This window comes from Oncorhynchus clarkii, chromosome 20 (genome assembly GCF_045791955.1).
Source record: "Oncorhynchus clarkii lewisi isolate Uvic-CL-2024 chromosome 20, UVic_Ocla_1.0, whole genome shotgun sequence".
Taxonomy (NCBI): domain Eukaryota; kingdom Metazoa; phylum Chordata; class Actinopteri; order Salmoniformes; family Salmonidae; genus Oncorhynchus; species Oncorhynchus clarkii.
This window is the reverse complement of record NC_092166.1, coordinates 34,566,680-34,590,594: the sequence shown is the minus strand read 5'-3', so window position 1 is coordinate 34,590,594 and position 23,915 is coordinate 34,566,680. Positions and strand designations below refer to the sequence as shown.

Genomic DNA, 23,915 nt, shown 5'->3' with positions numbered 1-23,915 from the left:
ACACAAGAACAACTAGACAAGAGCCATTGCATTTGAATAAGTATAGCCTAACAACTCATGAAGAAACCACAACTTTATCTGTATTATTGCAAGATATTGACGCATGAACCGAGTGTACTCCCCTGTCTGTGTTCCATTGGACGTTATGCACAGCAAGTGGATTTAGGTCAAGACAAGACAACATGGCTTATGGTAGAGTAGTAAAATAACATCAATAGACAGCTGTTGTTGGTAGATAAGTGGTCGCCAGAGCAGACACCGAGCGAGGGCCGGTTTTCCCAAAGGCATCGTAAGGATACGTTCATTGTTAGAAGTTAGAACCTTAAACTTAGCCTTAAGATACTTTTGTGAAACTGGGCTCAAGTCCTTGGATTCGAACCTTGACTCGCATGCGACCCAGACAGGTATGAAGACACTGACTTGGAACTCACTCAGCTGTGATGGTATACCTCATTGGATGGGTGTGGGACTCACACCCAGGGGCCGATTCAATCAGATACGCTTTAGCCGACATCCGCATTGCAGATGTTTTGATTGTGCCAGAGGTGGAACTCCGTTAGCTCTCAAGTCCACAAGCAGGTCCAGGCATTATTGCCCTAAAGCGAACATTTCCATTGGATGCACGGAGTTGCATGAAGAGAAATCCAATGCAGCCTTCACCCGGATCTGGTTGTGTAGTGGCTTTGCATGCCAGCAAAGCCACTACACAACACAATACTAAACAATACATTCATTGAACTATAACAGTGACAAACGGTGCCCACAAACTGTCATGGCCTGCAGAAAGCGCTCCCAACAGCGAAGCTTTCTTTTCAGCACCATGCTACACCTGGCTATCAGCAGAGCCTTGTCTGGCAGGGAAACAGTTAATTCAGACTCATTTCCTTCCTTTTAAAGTTTGAGCTGTTCTCACAGTGTTCTCCCTGTACACCAATAAATAAAGGGGGCGTAAAAGTAGACAATGAAAGCTCTTACAATATTTGATGATTACATTACTCTAAAACAGGCTATAGGCTACATGTGCACCACCAACTCAGAACAGTAGGCTAAATTATGAGGGGGGAAAGGGACCGAATTATTTGGGTGAGGCACATGGGCTACTAACAGCTTACTACACAACATACACTTAGTATTACTTTCTTGGCTACAGTATACATATCTCCCTTGCATATTACATAATTTATGCAGAACCATACAATACATTTTTGGACCCATCTTGTTGTACTCTGCTCACTTGAACAGGAAGGTGGCGTGGCGGTCCTTCTTGTGGGCTCTAGAAAGAGACCCGAGTTGGATGACCGTTCAAAATTTCCCCGTCTGAACTAGTTTTTTTTCCAGAGTTACGATTTGTCTTGAACTCACTGAAGTCTGAGATTTCCTAGTTCAGAGTTCCCAGTTGTTTTGAATGCAGCAGAAGTCATGCTGGATTGAAAGCACTTTACCAATTGGATATCACGAAATTCGGGAGAAAGGTGTTAAAAAAAAACAGGATAAACATTCACATGTGACGTGTATGGGCCAGAAGTTACGATCTTGTCTCATCACTGCAACTCCCCTATGGACTCGGCAAAGGTCGAGAACCAAGCCACACTGCTTTTTGACACGCTGCTCGCTTAACCCGGAAGCCTGACGCACCAATGTGTCAGAGGAAACACAGTCTAACTGACAACTGAAGTCAGCTTACAGGCACCCGGCTCACCACAAGGAGTAACTAGAGCATGACAAGACAAGGAAATCCCGGCCGGCCAAACCCCCCCCCCACCCTATCCCGGACGACGCTGGGCCAATTGTGCGCTGACCCATGGGTCTTCAGGTCACGGCCGGCTGTGACACAGCCTAGGATGGAACCAGAGGCTGCAGTCGCACCTCCGCACTCATTGTTGAATTTGAGATTTCCAACTTGTTGTGTCATGTTTATGTCCAAAGGCCGATGAGCACAGACACGTTTTATCTATAACTTATCTTCATATGACAAGGATTGAAAAGGATTTACCAATAGATTGACGACTTGATTCATGATGACGAGTACTTGTCTAGCTTGCTAGCTACGATTTTGAAAGTATAATGTTGACATGATCATTACAATCAAAGCTACGGTAAATATAATGTGATCTGATGTCATTTTATCTGTGGCCAATGACCTTGAGCCTTCTTGAACGGGCACTTATAATGTAAGTCGATGGCAGCACCCAAGGGGCTTGAATGTTCGAGCTCTACCCATAGATTTTGCAGTGATGTAGTGTCCCCATGAGTGACAGAACTCTGAGCCAATCACAGAGCAACTAGAGAACATTACCAACCCCTACGCTCTGTATTTTCAGCTGGCTGCCCCAACACCACAGAAAGCACTAAGCTAGGCTGAAACACCTGCATTTTGGAGCTGCCTTACTCAAGAAAGCAAAAAAGAGACCACATTTGTATGCAGCTTTATAATTCTATATTTGTTTTACATAGTTTGCAAACTGATATGTCACTAATGCCAAAATAACATGCAAAACAGGCCCCCCAAAAAACAAAAACAAAATGTGGGCTAAACAGGTGGGACTCAAAACAGGTGTGGCTGCCCACCTACCCTGAATGACACGTCGCCAATGAATTTGCACATCATTATTTCTATACAGCCTAAACCTGGGCTCTCAAATCCTGTTCCCAATGAGCTATCATCCTGTAGGTTTTCCCTCCAACTCTAGTCTAGCACACATGATTCTAATAACCTATCCTAATTAGCTGGTTGATAAACTGAACCAGGTTAGTTAAAACTGGGGTTGGAGCAGGATAGTAGCTCTCCAGGAACAGGGTTTGAGACCCCTGGGCCCTACCACAAAAACATCAGATTTGACATCTCACTGTTACACCTCCAACACCACAAAAACATCAGATTTGACATCTCACTGTTACACCTCCAACACCACAAAAACGTCAGATTTGACATCTCACTGGTACACCTCCAACACCACAAAAACATCAGATTTGACATCTCACTGTTACACCTCCAACACCACAAAGACATCAGATTTGACAGCTCATTGTTACACCTCCAACACCACAAAAACGTCAGATTTGACATCTCACTGTTACACCTCCAACACCACAAAAACGTCAGATTTGACATCTCATTGTTACACCTCCAACACCACAAAAACGTCAGATTTGACATCTCACTGTTACACCTCCAACACCACAAAAACGTCAGATTTGACATCTCACTGTTACACCTCCAACACCACAAAAACATCAGATTTGACATCTCACTGTTACACCTCCAACACCACAAAAGCATCAGATTTGACATCTCACTGTTACACCTCCAACACCACAAAAACATCAGATTTGACATCTCACTGTTACACCAACACCACAAAAACATCAGATTTGACATCTCACTGTTACACCTCCAACACCACAAAAACGTCAGATTTGACATCTCACTGTTACACCTCCAACACCACAAAAACATCAGATTTGACAGCTCACTGTTACACCTCCAACACCACAAAAACATCAGCTACCCAGCAGCATACCACCCTGCATCCCACTGCTGGCTTGTTTCTGAAGGTAAGCAGGGTTGGGCCCTGGATGGGTGACCAGATGCTGCTGGAGGTGGTGTTGGAGGGCCAGTAGGAGGCACCCAATAATATCCCAGGGCAGTGATTGGGGATATTGCCCTGTGTAGGGTGCTGTCTTTCAGATGGGATGTTAAATGGGTGTACTGATTCTCTGTGGTCACTAAAGATCCCATGACACTTATTGTAAGAGTAGGGGTGTTAACCCTGGTGTCCTGGCTAAATTCCCAATCTGGTCACCTTAACATCCCCAGTTTGAAATTGGCTCATTCATCTCCCCTGTAACTATTCCCCAGGTAGTTGCTGTAATTTTAGGATGTGTCCTGTTGACTTACCTGGTAAAATAAGGATTACATTTAAAAAATATTTTTTTAAAGCTACGTTAAATGCTTGACCTAATTTAATCTAGGCTACTGCTGTGGAGGTTATGCTTTTCGTTGAATAAACCACTAAACCATGTCCAACTGGTTAAGTAACCCACATTAGTATTGATTTGATTTGATTGTTAAACACCTCACCTGTAGTGTTGGCCTACACATTTGTTGTAACAACTGCCACAAGTGAATACATGTAGTAAAGTTATTTCTTCTACTATATTATTTTAGCCATCTTCTTGGACAAAGAGGGCAGTTCGGCAGGGGTTCTCGAGGAGGACACGGTTGTTGCCTCGCAGGCTGTTCTATTCGCCATATGGAGAGAAGCTCTGATCTCTGAACCTCTTCTAAAACAAATATACTGTCGCCAGTGAACTGTGTTCTGATTATGTGATATGTTTATACCCAGTAGCTTCGGGAAAAAAGCTAATTGTATTGACTTTATTCACACTTGGTTTGTGTCGGTTCGCTAGCAACACGCATCATACGGGGGAAGCACATGCCTCCCAGGCGGTGGTTCGGTTAGAACCTCTTCAATGATTGAGATTCCACATAACCAGGAATGCATATGGATGTCATGAAATAGGGCAGAAATGCAGTCTTGCAGCAAAGAAACATCTCAGCACTTTATAAAGGCACAGATCTGATTAAAATCATATTATGTTAAAATAAAGTCGTGGTTGGATTTTTATAATGATTAGAACCTATTGTCAAATATGATCATGTATAATATTTAAATGGATATGACTTTAAGTTAAAAGATCATTCAAACAGTTGCCAATGCAAGTAATTACTGGGTTAGTTTCATCTCATATTCTATAATATATATCCCATATTGGAGACTCAATGAAAGTTTAACATGCTGTTTCAAATATGTAGCCTACCATTTTGAAAATACACACACGTAATAATGGCATTTATCCCATATTGGAGACTCAATTAAAGGACTGTTTCAAATATTTAGTCAGCAAACTCAATGTATTTATGTCTTACTCAATCAGTCAACTGTATTTTACATCAGCATTTGTCACAAAGTGCTTATACAGAAACCCAGCCTAAAACCCCAAAGAGCAAGTAATACAGATGAAGAAGCACAGTGGCGGGAACCTAAGAAGAAACCTAGAGGGTGGCCAGTCCTCTTCTGACTGCGCCAGGTGGAGATTACAATAGTACATGGCCATTGAGGCCAGATCGTTCGTCAACATGTTCAAACCAGCGTGGTCAAATAATAATAGCAGTGGTTATAGAAGGTGCAACAGGTCAGCTTCTCAGGAGTACAGTGCATTCGTAAAGTATTCAGACCCCTTGACTGTTTTGTTACGTTACAACCTTATTCTAAAATCGATTAATTTAGACCCTTTGATATGAGGCTCGAAAAGGAGCTCAGCTGCATCCTGTTTCCATTGATCATCCATTGATCATCTTTGAGATGCTTCTACAACTTGATTGGAGTTCACCTGTGGTAAATTTAATTGGTTGGACATGATTTGGATAGGCACACACCTGTCAGTGCATGCCAGAGCAAAAAGCAAGCCATGAGTTTTGAAGGAATTGTCCGTAGAGCTCCGAAACAGAATTGATTAGAGTCACAGATCTGGGGAAGGGTTACCAAAAAATGGGGCAGGTAGCATTCTCCTGGCATCCGGAAAACCGAGATTCGTCCGTCGGACTGCCACTCCAAAAATACGCGTTTCCACTGCTCCTGAGTCCAATGGTGGCTAGTTTTACACCACTCTGACATTTGACATTGTGCATGGTGATCTTAGGCTTGTGTGTGGCTGCTCTGCCATGGAAACCCATTTCATATAGCTCCCAACAAACAGTTATTGTGCTGAAGTTGTTACCGGTGGCAATTTGGAACTCGGTAGTGAGTGTTGCAACCGAGGACAGACAAGTTTTACGTCCTACAAGCTTCAGCACTCTGCAGTTCCATTCTGTGAACTTGTATGGCCTACCACTTCGCAGATGAGCCGTTGTTGCTCTTTGACATTTCCACTTCACAATGACAGGGCAGCTCTAGCAGGGCAGAAATTTGATGAACTGACTTTTGGAAAGGTGGCATCCTAGGATAGTGCCACATTGAAAGTCACTGAGCTCTTCAGTAAGGCCATTCTACTGCCAATGTTTGTCTTTGGAGATTGCATGGCAGTGTGCTCGGTTTTATACACCCGTCAGCCACGGGTGTGGCTGAAATAGCCAAATCCACTCATTTGAAAGGGTGTTCCCATACTTTTGTATATATAGAGTATTAGTTTTATTTTCCATTAATTAAATAAACATTTACATTACAGTGTATTTTGTGTAGATCATTGACAACAAAAAATGATCACACTTTGTATCACAACAAAATGTGGAAAAAGTCAAGGCATGTGAATACGATACCTTCTGAAGGCACTGTACCTTAAATACCTTTTACCCCTGAAGTGATTTGGTCCTGGTACTCCCTGTATGTAGCTTCATTCTTGTGTATTTTATTCCTCATGTTTCTATTACATTTGTCTTATTCTTAAAGGGATAGTTCTCCCAAATTACATATTGGTTTCCTTACCCTGTAAGCCACGTCAAAGTCATTCCACGGAGGGCCAAGTGTTTGCAGGTTTTCGCTCCTCCCTTGCAGTTGATTGATGAATTAAGGTCACTGATTAGTAAGGAAGTCTCCTCGCCTGGTTGTCTTAATTGAAAGGAAAAACAAAAAACCCACAGACACTTAGCCCTCCTTGGAATGAGTTTGACACCCCTGCTGGAAGAAGTCTATGGACACGGTATGACAGCAATCCATGCTTTGGTTTAGTTTCCCTGGCATTGTTTCCAAATGCTAATGTTTTATCCTTATCAAGTCATGGTAACGATATAAGCATTCCGAAAGAATCCACATTTTTTTTGTAGCTCACCAAAGTCACATACAGACGATTTGAACATGGAACATTTTTTGCATTTGGAAACAGTGCCAGCCACTGCCAGGGAAACTAAACTAAAGCATGCATTGCTGTCATACGTTGGACATTGATTTCCTTTCCCTGTAAGCAGTCCATGTGTCATTTTGTAATTTGGGTGAACAATCCTTTTAACTCTGCATCATTGGGAAGGGTTCTTAAGCAAGCATTTCATGGTAAAGTATTGATTGGGGACTTGTTTATGGAGGGTGGGACGGGGGGTGATTTCTGATGCTTTACTTGTGCTTCTCATGACTGTGTTTCTGTATTTAATGTGTATACATACAGTGTGTTCGAAAGTATTCAAACCCATTGACTTCTCCCACATTTTGTTACATTACAGCCTAATTCTAAAATGGATTTAATAAAATACAAATCCTCAGCAATCTACACACAATATCCCATAATGACAAAGCAAAAACAGTCAAATAAAAATAACTCACATTTATTACAGATAAAAACAGAAATACCTTATTTACATAAGTATTCAGACCCTTTGGCATGATACTCAAAATTGAGCTTAGCTGCATCTTGTTTCCATTGATCATTCTTGAGACGTTTCGACAACTTGATTGCAGTCCACCTGGACATGATTTGGAAAAGGCACACACCTGTCTATACAAGGTCCCACAGTTGACACTGCATGTCAGAGCTAAAACCAAACCATGAGGTCGAACGAAAAATCCGTAGAGCTCCGAGACAGGATTGTGTCGAGGCACAGATCTGGGGAAGGGTACCAAAAAAATGTCCTCTAGCATTGAAGGTCCCCAAGAACACAGTAGCCTTCATCATTCTTAAATTAAATAAGTTTGGAACCACCAAGACTCTTCCTAAAGCTGGCCGCCCGGCCAAACTAAGCAATCGGGATGGTCACTCTGACAGAGCTCTAGAGTTCCTCTGTGGAGATGGGAGAACCTTCCAGAAGGACAACCATCTCTGCAGCGCTACATCAATCAGGTTTTTATGGTAGAATGGCCAGACGGAAGCCACTACTCAGTAAAAGTCACATGACAGCCCGCTTGGCGTTTGCCAAAAGGCACCTAAAGACTCTCAGACCATGAGAAACAAGATTCTCTGGTCTGATGGAACCAAGATTGAACTCTTTGGCCTGAATGTCAAGCATCACGTCTGGAGGAAACCTGGCACCATCCCTATGGTGAAGCATGGTGGTGGCAGCATCATGCTGTGAGAATGTTTTTCAGGGGCATGTACTGGGAGACTAGTCAGGATCGAGGGAAAGATGAACGGAACAAAGTAGAGATCCTCGATGAAAACCTGCTTCAGAGTGCTCAAAAACTGACTGGGGCAAACCTTCCAATAGGACAACGACCCTGAGCACACAGCCAAGACAACGCCGAAGTGGCTTTGGGACAAGTCTCGGAATGTCCTTGAGCGGCACAGCCAGAGCCCGGACTTGAACCCAATCGAACATCTCTGGAGGAACCTGAAAATAGCGGTTCAGTGTTGTTCCCCATCCAACTTGACAGAGCTTGAGAGGATCTGAAGAGAATGGGAGAAACTCCCCAAATACAGGTGTGCCAAGCTTGTAGCATCATACCCAAGAAGACAAGGCTGTGATCGCTGCCAAAGGTGTTTCAACAAAAGTACTGAGTAAAGGGTCTGAATATTTATGTAAATGTGATACTTCAGTTCTTTATTTTTAATAAATTAGCTACAATTTCTAAAAAAACTTTTTTGCTTTGTCATTATGGGGTATTGTGTGTAGATTGATGAGGGAATTTTTTGTTGTTGAATAAGGTTGGAACCTAACAAAATTTAGAAAAGGTCTGAATACTTTCCGAATGCACGAAGTATACATATGTATATTTTGTGTACAAAGTGTATATTTGTGTTGTATTGTGCAGGACACACTTGAAAGAGACCTAGATCTCAATGTCTTCCCTGATAAAATAAAGGTCAAATAAATAAAAAGTCAACACCTGTTGTATCCGGCACGTGACAAACTTTGATTTAGATTTGACGAGGGTATCTTTATTTTACGAGGTAAGTTGACTGAGAACACATAATTTACAGTAATACCCCGGGGAATAGTTACAGGGGAGAGGAGGGGGGATGAATGAGCCAATTGTAAGCTGGGGATGACCGTGATGGTATGGGGGCCAGATTGGGAATTTAGTCAGGACACCGGTTTAACATCCCATCCGAAAGACGGCACCCTACACAGGGCAATGTTCCCAATCACTGCCCTGGGGCATTGGAATATTTGTTTTTAGAGCAGAGGAAAGGGTGCCTCCTACTGGCCCTCCCAACACCACTTCCAGCAGCACCTGGTCTCCCATCCAGGGAACAACCCTGCTTACCTTCAGAAGCAAGCCAGCAGTGGGATAGAGGGTCGTATGCAACATGGTGAAGCCCTTTTCAGTCTCTCAGCCTTTTGACAAATGGCATCTGTCTGCCATTCTCTCCTCGGGTATAACTATCTGACCTTGGGTCCGGAAGAACTCCTGGCACTAGTTATACATAAACGTGTGTGTTGAGTGAGAGATATATGCACAAACCAAAGGTGGCCTTGGTTGGACTTGTAAGGCAATCTTTATTGCATATGAATGACAGGACCTGACATTGCCTCCCTTCAATTTTGACATGTATCTGTGCTGTGTGTATTAGACAGTGATAAAACCAGTTTACAGTACATGGCGTTGATCTGCGGGGCTCCTCTGTTAGTCTGCCATGATGTTCAATATAAACCCCTTTTGTAGCATACGTGTTGTCCGTTGAAAGCTTCTCACAGTCTTCCAATATAAAGAATACTAGGTAACACTCTACTTAAAGCACTTTACATTCGGTAGATGACCAATATGACTGTGCCATACCATAGACTAAAACCAGCTGCAATAACTCATTATGACACCTCATATGTCAGTGTTATGACAGTGTTACGCAGGCCTTATGACTGAGGTTCAAGCAAAGTGTTACTGAACAGAACAGAGCCTGATCAACCTGGGCTTTTCCTTCACAAATGAACAGTTTCATACAACTTTACATTTATGACACATGGTTTCCAGACTATAAACATTGCGGTCGTAAAACAGTTCAAAGTTATTGGTTCACCTGGCATACAGAAGCACTTCGTAGGACCCCTGAAGAGTAGGCTATCCACTTCAGGGGCCCTAGAGTGTTCCTCTTCACGCAGGTCTGCACTATCTGTACCTGAGGCAGATCATACAGATTTTAACTACAAGCGACATCTACATAGCAGCAAAAAAAAAAGCCTTTTCGGAGCACAAACAAGGAGACGTGAGGAAACCAACGGTCGAACGTACTAGACCATTGCATGTGCTCAAAGTTTGCACCTGTTATTTCCCACAGATAATATAAAACATTAAGGGTGAACAGAAGGTAAAACAAAGAATACGAGAACGATAATATTACAAAAAAATGAGGTTCAATAATTTCATGTTTCTAGGCATTTGTCTTTTATTTCTTTGTGAAAACAACAGGTGCAAACGGGCACTGGTGAGAGTTCAGTAAATCCTGTGTGTTGACCCTCTGTACAGAGACTGCAGATATGTCACTCCTACACATGAAATGTACATTGAGTTTCCCCAGATGATTCCTGTATGGAAACATCAATCTTTACGATACAGTTGATCCTCATATGGTTACATTTTGTTCTGACAAAACAAGACTTCCATGCCTGAACAAGCCTAACACTCAGCGCCTTGAGGGATGGATCCATGGAGGATCGGAACACGCCAAAACCAACCTCTTTCACACAGCCAGATTATATTCATCCAGGAGTAGGTTTAATTATTGATTCAAGATCTAAAAATGTGACTTGATGAACATAGAAGGCATACTTCTGGCCAACAGTCTGAGACTGAAGCTTAGTTAAGTCCAGGACAATTTCAAGAAGCTATGGCCATGAAACCAAATCATCTCGAGTGCAACTTAGTCCAATGGTAGGGTTTAACGTGGGTCAGTGAAACCAACTGATCTGCTTTGGCGACTTAAGCCACATCCCAAATGTACCTCTACCTTCTATAGAAGAGACTAGGGGTCTATTTGGGAATGGGATTCTGTCCCTTGCAGAGAGGCTGTTTAAAAATGTTGCTGGAGGGGATTCCAATTAACAACAGCTCTACCAATAAAAGCCCAGTCCAGCACAAGCAAGGGATGTGGTCTAGCCCCACTCTATTCAGGGCAACAGGCACAGCCTGTCCAATGGCATGCACAATGGGTAGAACTTTCTCACCTCTCTCCCCATCTCTCACTCAAAACTAGGTTCACAACACAGTAACGTTTCTGCAAAGCTACTTGGCAACGTGGAAAGTGTATCCACTTCCACCCCCCCCCCCCCTTCCTATCTCTTTCCATGTCTCACAACGTGCAATCCATTTCATTCTATTCAGCCAAACAAATTCACGTTCCTGATCCTTTCACAGTGGTCGGGCGATTTAGAATACCCAATGCCACTCCATTTCCCATATTCGGATCAATTCTGCTCCAGGATTGGCCAGCGGGCCTGTCAGTCATGTTCATCAGCCCGTCAGTAGGAGGAGATTGAGGAGGCGGGCTGAAGAGAGCCAGAGGAGTTGGAGCGTCTCATGTGAGGGAGAAGGTACGTGTCAGTGCCCAGCTGGTGAACGTCAAATCGATCCTCCTTACGGTAGGCCAGACAGCGTCGGATAAACGCCTGACACACACACAGAGGGAGAGAGAGAGAGGGATGTTAGTTTATAGAATTAGGATCTGCTTATCAAGCTTTGTCTGTACTAGTCACATTGACATGTCCTGACGATTGTACATTTCAAAGTCAACCAATATGTGTACAATTCAGAGGAACACTGAGTATTATTCTCCTTGGCTTGCTAGCCTGTCTCACCTAGGGCTGTGGCGGTCACGAAATTTCATCAGCCGGTGATTGTCAAGCACATAACTGGTCAGTCTCACGGTAATTGACCGTTAATTAACATAAAACAAATTTAGCATCTCCTGGCTTCCACAGACTACAAACCATTTTAAAAAGTCTAATAAATCTATGTAATATAGCCTACACCTTCACAATAAATCCAGTATTTATTTTAGACAGGTCAAAAGAAGCACGATGAAGAAAATGTAGTCTATTACAGAAGAACAGTTGTCCCCATGTTAGGCCCTGATCTGGCTATGGCTGTGGGATACACTAGCTCATTTAGCAGTCAAGATTCGCTTAGAATTCCGTGGCATTATTTTACAGAATGAAGAACGCAATTGAAAACAGCTGAATAAAATAGAAAGGATATTTTCTCTAAACGCCTTGAGTGCACACATGCGGTTATTCTGTGTTGGGCGGTTAATGTAACTTTAGTTGTTCTACAAACGTTGGGCTATATGTTTATATGTTTTCCCCCATAGTACAAAAGTCGACGTATTCTATTCGGTACGAGAAATAAATATTCCAAACTGACTGGGACAGTACAACCACTAGCATCAATTTTTTTTTTAATGCAATGTGGCTGACGCAACAGATCAGAACGTTTAGCTTCAAATGTTGATAAACTATTAGAATATTTCTTCACATTATAAGTGCAGCAATGCGCACATGGTAGAAGGCTATAAGCGCAAATGTTCCATTAGCGGAAAACATCAAAAGTGAACGCAAATGCGATTATGCATGTAATGCTTTTATTATTAAGGTTAATTTTTATGGTGAAAATGATCTTCCCCAAACTTGAAACTCACACGCTGCTTACATTTGTATTGATATCAGAGTGATTAGAGGGACAACAGAGTGCCGAGTACCAGGCAGTTAGCCAGTTTGGGAGGCTACTAATGACCATCAGCAGCATCAGAGCTTTGGAGAAGCCTAATTACCGTGACTAAAACGGTCACGTGGAGTTTGACTGCATTCATGACTCGTGACCGCCGGTGTGGCGGTAATACGGTCACCGCAACAGCCCTAGTCTCACCTTGGCCTCTGTGCTGGCCTGGGGCTTGGCAGGGAACTGAACCTCAGTGGCTTTGAGGATGGTGTTCTCCTGAAGAATATCCTGCTGAGACTGGTTGTGGCCAAACGGCTGCAGGAACACACACAAACCAATGTTAGACAAAAAACACACCATAGTCTAATAGGGTCAGATGTTCGCACCTTCAGAAGTGTCACTTCAAAAGGGGCTATAATGAGTGGGCTTACCTTCCGTCCATAGAGGCACTGGAAGAAGATGACCCCGACCGACCAGACGTCCACCTTGTTAGAGATCTTAGGAGGCTCCTTGCCCACCACAAAACACTCTGGGGGAAGGTACCTGGACAAGAGGAATGGGAAAACATGGAAGGCAATATACCCAAGAAAACACTTAATATAACGGTTTGTGTGATGAGTCTCACCAGTATGTGCCAGCTCCCTGTGAGGTGAGGTCCATGCCGTCCACTCCATAGTTGTCATCATCCATGATCTTAGACAGCCCAAAGTCTGTGATCTTTATCTCGCCACACGCGGTCCCATCCACCAGCAAGATGTTACCTGCACAAACGGCAGTGCGTGAGTTGAGCGTGTGTCTGTGTTACATACACAAACATGAGTCTGTGTGTGTGTGTGTACCTGGTTTGAGGTCATAGTGTATGATGGGGGGTTTGATCTCGTTGAGGTATCGCAGGGCGTTGACTATCTGCATGACGATGGACCGCGCCTCCTTCTCGGACATCAGCTTGTTCTGTTTCAGATAGAAGTCCAGGTCGTTCCCCTCACAGAACTCTAAAACCGTACAGAACCTGGGGGGGAAAGAAAGAGGAGAGAAAGAAAGAGAGAAAAAGAAGACAAGACTCCATTAACAATAAACTAAAAAGGCATCTCAATGGACAAAAATTCCTTCCACTCCACATCTCCTCTCCTTTATCTGCACTGATGTGAAAGAACTGAACTAGTTTTGGGGTAAAAAGAAACTTACGTGTCTGTATCCAGGGAGAAGTAGTCGTAGAGTTTGACTATTCTGGGATGGTCCAGCTGTTTGTGTATCCGATACTCTCTACAGGCATGTCTGGGACAGGAAACAATGTGTGTTTCTAAGTCTGGTCAAATAAATGTTTACCAAAATGGTACAATGTGGGTTGTGAATCCTGCGTCTCATAACAGTGCCTCGTCAGAGCAGATGGGACATACTTGTGGTAGTTCTCCTTCTTCTCCTCTCTCCAGTTCTTGTTGAGCTGGTGGATTTTAACGGCTGCGTAGCGCTGCTCAAACAGGTCAAAGGCCTGAAGAGAGACATCAGAAGCACAGGTACCGTATGGATCTAGAATCTGTTAATAATCATTCCCAAGCACATACTAGTAGTCAATCCATACCTTATAGACCTCACTGAAGCCTCCTCTGCCCAGCAGATACAGCAGCAGGTACCTCTCGTTCAGAGTGGGGTGGTCTTTAAACCTGACAGACATACAGCACAAGCTGAACCATTTCCTTCCTACAACATATAGGGTTTATTTAGCCAAATGACCTCTACAAGAACGTCATCTTACAAATGCCTAGAAAGTGGTCTATGAACTGGCCAGTTAGCAACACTATAGCTACTGGCCCACGGGTATGTAGGTCCCAGGGTGGATTTTGCACCGGGGCACAGTGGAGCGGTTAAGTGTTCCTATACGATTGTATCTCTTCCTGTCCTGTACTTACGATGAGCTGTCCTCGTTGTTGATCCTCTTCAGCTCTCTGATGTGGAGGTTCCTCACCCGCTCTAACCGTTCCAGCTCTGCCTGGATCTCAGCCTCCTCCTGAGAGACAGTCACTCAGTCAATCGTATTCATTTTGGGATTCGGACCATAGTGTTTTTTTTTTATAAACGTGTTTGTGTTCATATTGACTCGGACCTTCTTCAGGTGTCCCAGGCGAAGCTTGAAGATCTCCTCCTGCTCGTGATACTCAGCCAGAGTCAACCTAACAAATGGTTGATTTAAAGTCACTGCACCAACATCGCAACAGTGTGAGTGTGTATCAGTGGTGGAAAAAGTAGCCAATTGTCATACTTGAGTAAAAGTATAAAAGGTACCTTAGAAATAGAAAATGACTCAAGTAGAAGTCACCCAGTGAAATCCTACTTGAGTAAAAGTCTAAAAGTATTTGGTTTTAAATATACTTAAGTATCAAAAGTAAATGCAATTGCTAAAATATACTTAAGTATTAAAAGTATAAATAATTTCAAATTCCTTATATTAAGCAAACCAGACGGCACAATCTTTCTTTAAAAATAAAAAGTTAGATAGCCAGGGGCATGCCCCAACACTGACATTTACAAATGAAACGCGTTTAGTGAGTCCGCCAGATCAGAGGCAGTAGGGATGACCAGGGATGTTCTCTTGAGAAGTGTGTGAATGGAACCATTTTCCTGTCCTGCTAAGCATTCAAAATGTAACTAGTACTTTTGGGTGTCAGGGAAAATGTATGGAGTAGAAAGTACATTATTTTCTTTAGGAATGTAGTGGGGTAAAAGTTGTCAAAAATATAAAATAGGAAAGTGAAGTACAGATACCAAAAAAAAACCTGACTTAAGTAGTACTTAAGTATTTTTACCTAAGTACATAACACCACTGGTGTGTATGCATCTGTCCATACACATGTATGTACTAGTGTGTGTACACTTACATCTGTGGCAGGGAGGGTTTGAGGAAGGGGTCGGGGTCATTGCCGTTGACGACCTTGGTCTTGCGTTGTTTGGGTTCAGAGGTGGTTGCTAGGGAGAGGGAGGGGGAGGAGGGATTGGGGGGCTTCCTCTTGGCCAGCAGCTTCCTCTGACGCTCTATCTCCTCTCTCTGTTGGTTGATACCCTCCTGCTGCCTATACGGAGAAGAGGGTTATTAAGCTTTTTAGAAGGTAATAAGGTCAATCCACATATAAAAGCGTGGATCGTTTCATTATGCTCTGGAGAGCACCACCCCCCCCCCCCCCCACAAATATTTTGGGGAATTTTTACCGTTAATTGGTTAGCCGCTGAAAATACATTTGAAATAACGTAATTAAATATGTATCTTATCACACGTACACACCATACAATTATTTGATAAAAGACATTGAAAACAGCATTCCTCCACTGTTCTATTTGTTTGCATATCAACATTGTTTCGCTGTCAAAGCCAAATGCACAATCCTAACCCGAGATTCCCTCTTTCAAAGTTTCTAAACAGACAGTGTTCTACACTAACCTTTTCCAATGGTGACACTGGTGCTAACTTTTTCCAGTCGATTTGGTCGCACCAATTTGTTTCTAAAAAAATATGTATAATTGATCATAGCCTGGCCCATAAGGTGCCTGCCTGCATTCCATACAGAACCAGGCTAATAATGACTAGCCATCTTTTAAATTAGCATGCCGTGTTCTTAAATTGATTTGGATAGATTTACTCTAACAGCAAAGAAAAGATACTTCAAATAAAAGTGCAAAATGTATTTATTGATCCCCCAAACTCAACTCTGGACCTCGAAGCCAGTTCCACTGCTTGTTTTCATCGTTCCACTCTAATCACAGACTGACTTAGACCTGGGACACCAGGTGGGTGCAATTAATTAATCAGGTAGAACAGCAATCCAACAGGCTCCCAACGAGCAAGTGATTTTATTTGGCCCCCAAAGTTGAGGAAAATAATAAATTAAAGACCGTAAAAACACCAGTAAATCTCCAAGTGATTTTAATTTCAGAAATCTGTTCCAAAGTATTCCCACGCATAGAGTGATGTGTGTCTGAAATGTTTTAGTTAAATATTAAATCTTTTGGGGCTTCTTGCAGTCTACAAATTTTCTGTACTTTTGTTTTCAGTCCCCCGACCATTTGCTCAATAAATAAAACAATTGTCCCGCAGCTGAATCCTGTTGATGATCCCTGTCGTAGGGTAAGTGATGAACACACCTGCTCTAGAGGGTAGAATTAGAAAAAAATATATACTTCATAGTGAAACGATACCACGGCAAAAACAAAGTGGGGAGAACAGTTATTTCTCCCAGTTCTCCCCCCCCCCACTCAATTTCGTCATATCCAATTGGTAGTTAAGTCTTCTCCCATCGCTGCAACTCCCTTACGGACTCGGGAGAGGAAGGTCGAGAGCCATGCGTCCTCCGAAACACGACCCTGCCAAGCCAAACTGCTTCTTGACACACTGCTCGCTTAATCAGGGGACCATTTTTGTGCATTTACCCTTTCATTTAGGTGCGCACCAGCCAGACTGTTGTGCTCGACTAGCAGCGTTTCTGTAGCCATAGGCGGCGCGTTTCAAGTATGGGGAAGCTAATGACATTTTTTTTGCATTCCATGCATCATCGCATGTGTAGGTTTATTTAAGATGGCCTACTATTCCTAACGTGACGAGTAGATTGATTGTCATCATTTACGCAAATAATATAACTCAATGACTGTTCGCAAGAAAATACAGTTCAATGCATGGCTGAGTGTGTAGTGGCGTAGAATTGGCCAAGGCTACCTCAGATACGTTCCTTGGCCTTACACATTTCATACAATTCTACTACACCATCGGTACTCATCGGACTATTTGTGAAGGTCCCAGTCACACAGGTCCAGTCACCTAGGTGGCAAAGGTCGAAGTGGATATGGTCATTTATCGACGTAGTAACAAACTCCCACCTTGCAACACATGCGATTCCAAAACTGTTCACACCCCTCTTATTGGCGGAGAGAACATTTTCCCAAAATATATATTTTTTTACGACCTTTACAACCAATAAAACACTTGTCACACTGCCAAGTCAAACGGTCTCAAATGCGACTGTATTGGTCACAGTACGGAGCCAAGAACAGATGTTCATCGCTGCCAGATTTGGAACCGCTCGCATAAGGTGCACTGTTTAGAACAGTGTTTTCATGATAATTGCATTTTGGCGAATGTCTGAAGTGTTTTACATTGGCTGCTTCATTACAGCAGTTGTATGTTCAATGACATAGCCGTTTGAATGGGAGTCGATTGGCTTGCTACTGTTGCATGTTTCAATGAAGCTGTAAATTAAAAATGTCTGTTCCTTGTATGCACACAAAGCATTTTTTGTTGGTCACCTCATACTATTTGGAACAAATTTAACCGCCTGTTAACCGGTTAAAAGAGGGTTGGATAGACGGCAGCAAAATTCACCTAAATGTGCACCCCTAATGTTATATGTTGCTTCGTGAAGTGTGCGTGTTCTCACTTGACAAGGTTCTGGAATGCGTATCCGTCGGTCCACTGTTCAGTGTAGGAGGCTCCATGTCTTACAGTGGTGAAGTGACCCAGCCTCAGACGGTCCTGCATGCTCTTCTCTCTGCACGACTGTTTCTCCTGGGTGCTCTACAAAAACACACGGGTTAACATGCAAGTTCATCCCGACACGTCAGAAACAAGAGCAAACACAAACTAACTGTGTACCTTCTCGATGAGCAGCTTCTTGCTCATAGTGATGCATTTGTTCAGTCTCTCCTTGTATTTCTCCAGTAGTTTCTGCTGTTCATCAATCTGTCGCCTCAGGTCACAGTTAGCCTACAAGAAAAACGGTCAGCGACAATAGATGATCAATACACAACCTATAAGTATCCCCTGTAGTACCCTAACTAGCACGTAAACTCACCCTGAGCAGGTCATCGATGCGTCCCTCCTTCTTCTCCAGGTCCAGACTCTTGTTGCTCTCCAGAGCAGCAAGCTTCAGACCTGTCAACTCCGTCTGGGTAGAGAAAGTAAGAGGAAGGTGTTTGACATGTGAGGAGCAAGAGAAGTAGATGTGAGAAGAGTATGAGGAAAGAAAGAGTCTTGTTCCCTGGTCGAGGAAGACATGGATGTTGATTATGGTGGCAGCCCCCCCCCCTCCCACCTCTCTGATTCAGAGGTATTGGGTTAAATACCGAAGACACATTTCAGTTGAATGCATTCAGTTGTACAACTGACTAGGTATACCCCCTTTCCCTTTCTTACCTGCACACACTTGCTGGCGCAAGCTTTGTAGTTCATTAGGGGATCGCCAAAACACAGACCGGTGGGAGAGGAACTGTTCTGTCGGATCTATAGACAACACACATACAACATTGTTCTAAACAATGTGATAGAACGCCGAAGCCTACAATTCTTCTACAGCGTGGGTGTATACATACGATAGAGCCTGGTGCAGAGTGAGCTCCGTGGTGTGAGTTCTGTGGTGAGCGGAGGACCTGTGGTAGAGCCCTCACTGGACTGGAGCCATTCCCCCCATGGAACTACACACAGGAAATAGCAGGGTGAGGAAAGGGAAGTGACATCATCTACATATAGCCCAGCAATAGCAGAGTGCCTCAACAAGGGAAATTCAGACTGTCAGTCAATCACAATCTGCTTAATCAATCATTAAACCCCCCCAACCCAATCAGGTTATCACCGCCATGGAGAACTCAGAGTTACATTTGAACAAGGAGACTGAAACAATTACATTATAGGACACTCACATCAAAGTAGTCACTGATCTTGGGCCCCCGTGTGGAAGTCTTCCCTGTAGGAGAGGAGAGCCGATAGCCTGGGTTAGCAATGCATAACACAGCATAGCAGATAGAGGTTAGAACAACTCAGGGACTAGGGGTGTGAAAACCAAAACAAATGTTTTCCCCGCCCCCCACAAAATTAAAATGACAGGGCAGTTATTACAACATGTTATTTTCCGTGTTATAACCGAACAAGAAGATAGGCCATAAAGGTCTGGGGAAAGTTGTGTCATTTAAAAGGTAGACTCAGCAATATGAAGTAGATGCAGAAAGTAAACAGCATAGTGGATCAATTTCCTCAAAAACTAAGAGCGATGAAGCGCGATGCTCAACTTCTCCACCGTATTGTTTGGTGCCCTGTCTACCATGCTGTGAACAGCGTGAAGCGAACACGGGCACATGCGCAGATACTGTTTGTGACCGTGTGAGAGCGAAGTGTTGCATCTCGCTCAATATCCTAGCCTATTCATTGATGATAGGCCGTGCTTTACTGAAGTTGCGAGACATTCCAAAAATATTGCAGGATACAGCTTTCGATTGCCGATAGATGGGCCTAGTGCACGGTTCTGGCGGTCTGCTGGCCGACCTGCCTATACTGTCCCCCGCCTCACTCTTTCTGTCCCCCACTAGCTCGGTAATAAAGATGAGTGTTTGTGTTCTCGGAAGTACGGCAACTAATCAGTCCCCTCCGTTCCAAAATTACTGAATCTTCCAATTGAAATCGACTCTTGACACTCAGAAATAGGAGTTGGCACCGGGAGTCGACATGAAAGTCGAGGAATCAATTGCTTTGGAGTCGACTCTCCACCACCACGTCATCGTTAACAGTTGGAAAAATGGCAGAGAAAGGCAAGCGGTAGCACCAAAGCTCTGCATGGCAATAGTTTGAGAAGGGTTACTTCGGGATTTTGGCAAAGGCAATTTATCTACTTCCCCAGAGTCAGATGAACTCGTGGATACCATTTTTATGTCTGTGTCCAGTATGAAGGAACTTTGAGGTGGAATTCAGATACAGTAATGGTAGTAAAGGTGCTTAACCATCTGAAGGGGAACGCACTGTGAGACCCAAACCGTTGCTGGCAGCGGCATTGTGAATTCAGGTGGCATTTTATAAATATTATAAACCTTTTAACGGAAAAACGATAAAAACATGGTCATTTAAACACGAAGAAAAAATATTATACATTTGTCACATTCCCATCAGGGACCTCACAACAAAATGAAATAACGGCACTGTCACCTTCTTGAACAGAGAGTGATAACCCGTGACATTAAGAACACGGGGGGGGGGGGGGGGAATAGGGAGGATACGAGGGAGTGAAATCAAGCAGAATCAAAAATCCTTTCAAAACCTGACCAGATCCTTCCTCTCCAGTTCATGAGTGTTATTATGTTGGGTATGCGTCATACCTTGGCTGCTCTCAGAATGGGTGTCAGCTTTCCTTTTCCTTCCTCTGGACGACTCAGAGGGCTTCTTCTCAGGGGTCTGATAATAAACAAACACTAAATCACTTTTCTGACACTTGCGTGTCCAATAAGAAAGAGTGCGTTTCTGTGGGGGTAGGGACAGAACAGTAGGAAGAGTACGTACAGAGTATGCAGGAGAACTCCCTCTCTTCATATCAGAGTTCTAGGGAGAGAAAGATACCATAGAAAGAGAGTCAGGAGGGGGTGAGAAAGGGAGGAAAGCGAGAGATTGAGGCGGGTCATGCAAGTACAAACAAAGATAATCTAATTCTCCTGATTAACGGTCCATTGTTCCAAAAATAAAAATGGATACATAGATAAAATGCCTGCCCTCTGTCCCCACACAAACAAAATGGTGTATTTTCTTAAACCAGAAAATTAGCCACCTATGTCCGTAATATGGTGTGACATCTAATCATTGAAACTAGGACAGCGGCCTCCCTCACTGCCAGCGCCTCTGCATAGCGTGTGTCTCTCACCTCTGACTCCTTGTCACTGGAGGAGCCCAAACTGCCATAGCTGTTGTTGGAGCACTCGTTGGCCAGACCCTAGATATACAGAGAAATCAAGCACAGTTGTTATAGTGTGCTGTGTTCTTTTTGTGTGTGCCTTTCAAAAACGTTTAAGTGTGTCTGGTATGAGTAAAACCATGCATGTCTATTGATGATTGAGATAGTTTTGCGTTGTGCGTTTCACCTTAGCCCCCCCGCTGGTGCTGCCGGTGCTCCCTACTGTGTTGCCGCTGACCCCGCCCATGAACCTGGCCTCCAGAAGCTCCTGCCTGCGAGGGTCCAGGCTGTGCAGCTCCTCCATGGGGCCTACACAACAACATAAGATAAAGCTATATATGGCTATGTAAGGATACAGCAAACTGCATCAGATACATCACACTACCGCCCACTTCTGATAAGAGCACATTGGATAAGTGCAAACTGTGTGAGTGCAGTGCATTTCACCACTCCCACATCAACAACACAGTTACTTAGTCTGTGTATCTGCATGCTCTATAATATGTATTTAGTGAACACCTTATGGACAGCACCAAGCTTTCGCATGCATGTATCAGGTGTCAAAACTGAATGTTAGGCTGTAAGACCACTACTGGACAAGCAAGAGTTTCTGATTCAACAGCTGAGCTGCGGGTGTGAACTTTGTCCCCATCAATCACCAAAACATGGAATGTCTGACACACAACCCCAGCCTTATGAGGTTCAAGTAAAGAGAAACCAGACAGCAGTAATAAAACATTGACAAGCACTGTAAATATGGCCACGGGAATACCACATCCAGGCCTGATCTTGATCCCGGTCCAAAGCATAATTAGCTACATGGTTATTTCCATCCCAAATTGGAATAGTTAGCAACACTAAGAAATGTGACACGCTAAGTAGCCTTTGTGTGACAAACTTCCGTTCTCGGGATGACAGAGTCACGGGCTTTAGTTCTGATGCCGACAACAGTCTGTTCTTGTTCAGATGTTGAAGTGATCAGAATAGAAACTTTGACAACGGAAAGTGTTGTTCCTAGTTGATTATTAGAAGTCGTTTGAATGCATCATAACTCACTGGATTCGTTTAGACTTGTAGTAGCCCTGCTGTTTGACAGAAGGCCAAAGGCATTCAACTACCCACAGCTGTTTCGCTACAAGTGATGACTAGTCTCTGCAACATTGCTAACCTAGCTACTATAAGTAGTTACATAAATGACAACTCCTTGGTCATCTAACGTTATGGTCTAGCCTGTTCCTACTTATTTTCCACTCAACCGGTCTGCTCCTGTCTGAATATTCCATTGCTAATGCTCTCCATTGCTCTACTGTAACTGAGCGCTGACACCTATTGAAGCTAGCTAGTAGCTGACGCTGGCTAGCTACTGTACTGACTGTAACTGTTCGGCCATCAATTGACATCCATAAATCCGTCGAATTGGGGCGATATAAGTGGAAACAGTGCGCATTTCCCATCGAACAGACTTCGATGAATGCCATTGTTGATGAATTACCTTCCTTCTTGGCGGTCGCCGTTATGTGTTGTTGAGAAATCGTTGGGGACGAGGATAGCTGCTGCGACCAAGATGGCGTCGCCTCCAAACTTCCACCACCACTTCCACTGTTACTTTGGACACTCATTAAGCCACTTTACAAGCTAGAGATCAAGCAGGCACACGGGCGTCCGTGTAAATCCGAAAACCCAAACTTGCATACACCAGCAGCCACCTGCTACATAGCCACAGCAGTCAATCTAATGTTGCACATTTTGTAAACATATTTTTCAGCAGGGTAGTAACATGCTAGGATAAAATGTAACCTTTGCATCGATCGCGCGGCTGTCAGCATCAGTTCCCGAACAGGGCTTCAACAGTCACTAGTACCCACGAGTATTCTGCCAGCAGCACAGACAATGACGTCACTTTCGTATGGTAATGAGGAAGTCTTCAAAATAAAACCCCGCATTTCACATTGTGGGAATGTGGATAAATCATTCAAAAGATATATCATTTTAATCAATGGGCGTTTCTATTGTGATAACAAGAAAATACGAGTCATCTATGAATTTCTTTTTTAAAATATGGTTTAAAAATGTGTTTACCAATAATGAAAAAATACAATGTTGACACTGGTATGTTGAGAATATTGAGCTGTAGAGAGCAACTTTTCTACCTGGTGGAAAATACTCAGTAGGGTCTGCTGGCTTTTGATACCGACTCCTCCATAGCCCCCAATGCAATACACTGTAATAGACTGTACGTGGGATACATATTGGCTTGTAGAGATAGCTTTTCTACCTGTCTCAGCTAATGTGGGGTGGGAAATGCTCAGTAGGGTCTCTACTAACCAAATGTCATTTTGGAGGGGCACTGTGTTAAATACATATGCATTTAGTGCTGCACATTATATTCATTCCAAAACAATACATAAATGTAATGTTGTTGTGTTGAATATCAGTTGTAAAGACAAAATACTTTATCACTTTTTTTTCTTACCTTGTTTTGCTAGCACAGACTAGAATATGTTCCGGGATTTATCCAATGGCATTGAGAAGTATACCACCCATATCAATAAGTGTATCGACAACGTTATCTCCAAAGTGACTGTACGTACATATCCCAACCAGAAGCCATGGAATACAGGCAACATCCGCACCGAGCTAAAGGCTAGAGCTGCCA

At 43.4% G+C, this 23,915-nt stretch overlaps 1 protein-coding gene across 4 annotated transcripts; it reads right to left on the bottom strand.

Annotated features, from left to right (window-relative positions):
• Window positions 1-9,404: 9,404 nt before the first annotated feature.
• On the bottom strand, window positions 9,405-23,165 carry LOC139376286 (serine/threonine-protein kinase tousled-like 1-B). Of its 4 annotated transcripts, none has more exons than XM_071118652.1 (22): window positions 23,057-23,165; window positions 21,447-21,568; window positions 21,230-21,298; window positions 20,875-20,913; window positions 20,694-20,769; window positions 19,251-19,294; window positions 18,924-19,025; window positions 18,748-18,834; window positions 18,407-18,499; window positions 18,208-18,318; window positions 17,993-18,129; window positions 15,449-15,640; window positions 14,677-14,743; window positions 14,483-14,580; window positions 14,155-14,236; window positions 13,973-14,064; window positions 13,761-13,850; window positions 13,415-13,584; window positions 13,201-13,336; window positions 13,007-13,118; window positions 12,783-12,890; window positions 9,405-11,527 (listed from the first exon to the last, which is right to left on the bottom strand). In XM_071118652.1, exons 2-22 carry the CDS (start codon window positions 21,561-21,563, stop codon window positions 11,381-11,383), a joined length of 2,169 nt encoding a protein of 722 aa, XP_070974753.1. In that variant the 5' UTR covers window positions 21,564-21,568; window positions 23,057-23,165; the 3' UTR covers window positions 9,405-11,380. The 4 variants fall into 4 exon arrangements, with proteins under 4 accessions (XP_070974753.1, XP_070974751.1, XP_070974754.1 ...); XM_071118650.1 differs by having other exon boundaries at window positions 22,752-23,133; XM_071118653.1 differs by lacking the exon at window positions 20,875-20,913 and having other exon boundaries at window positions 23,057-23,127.
• Window positions 23,166-23,915: the final 750 nt, after the last annotated feature.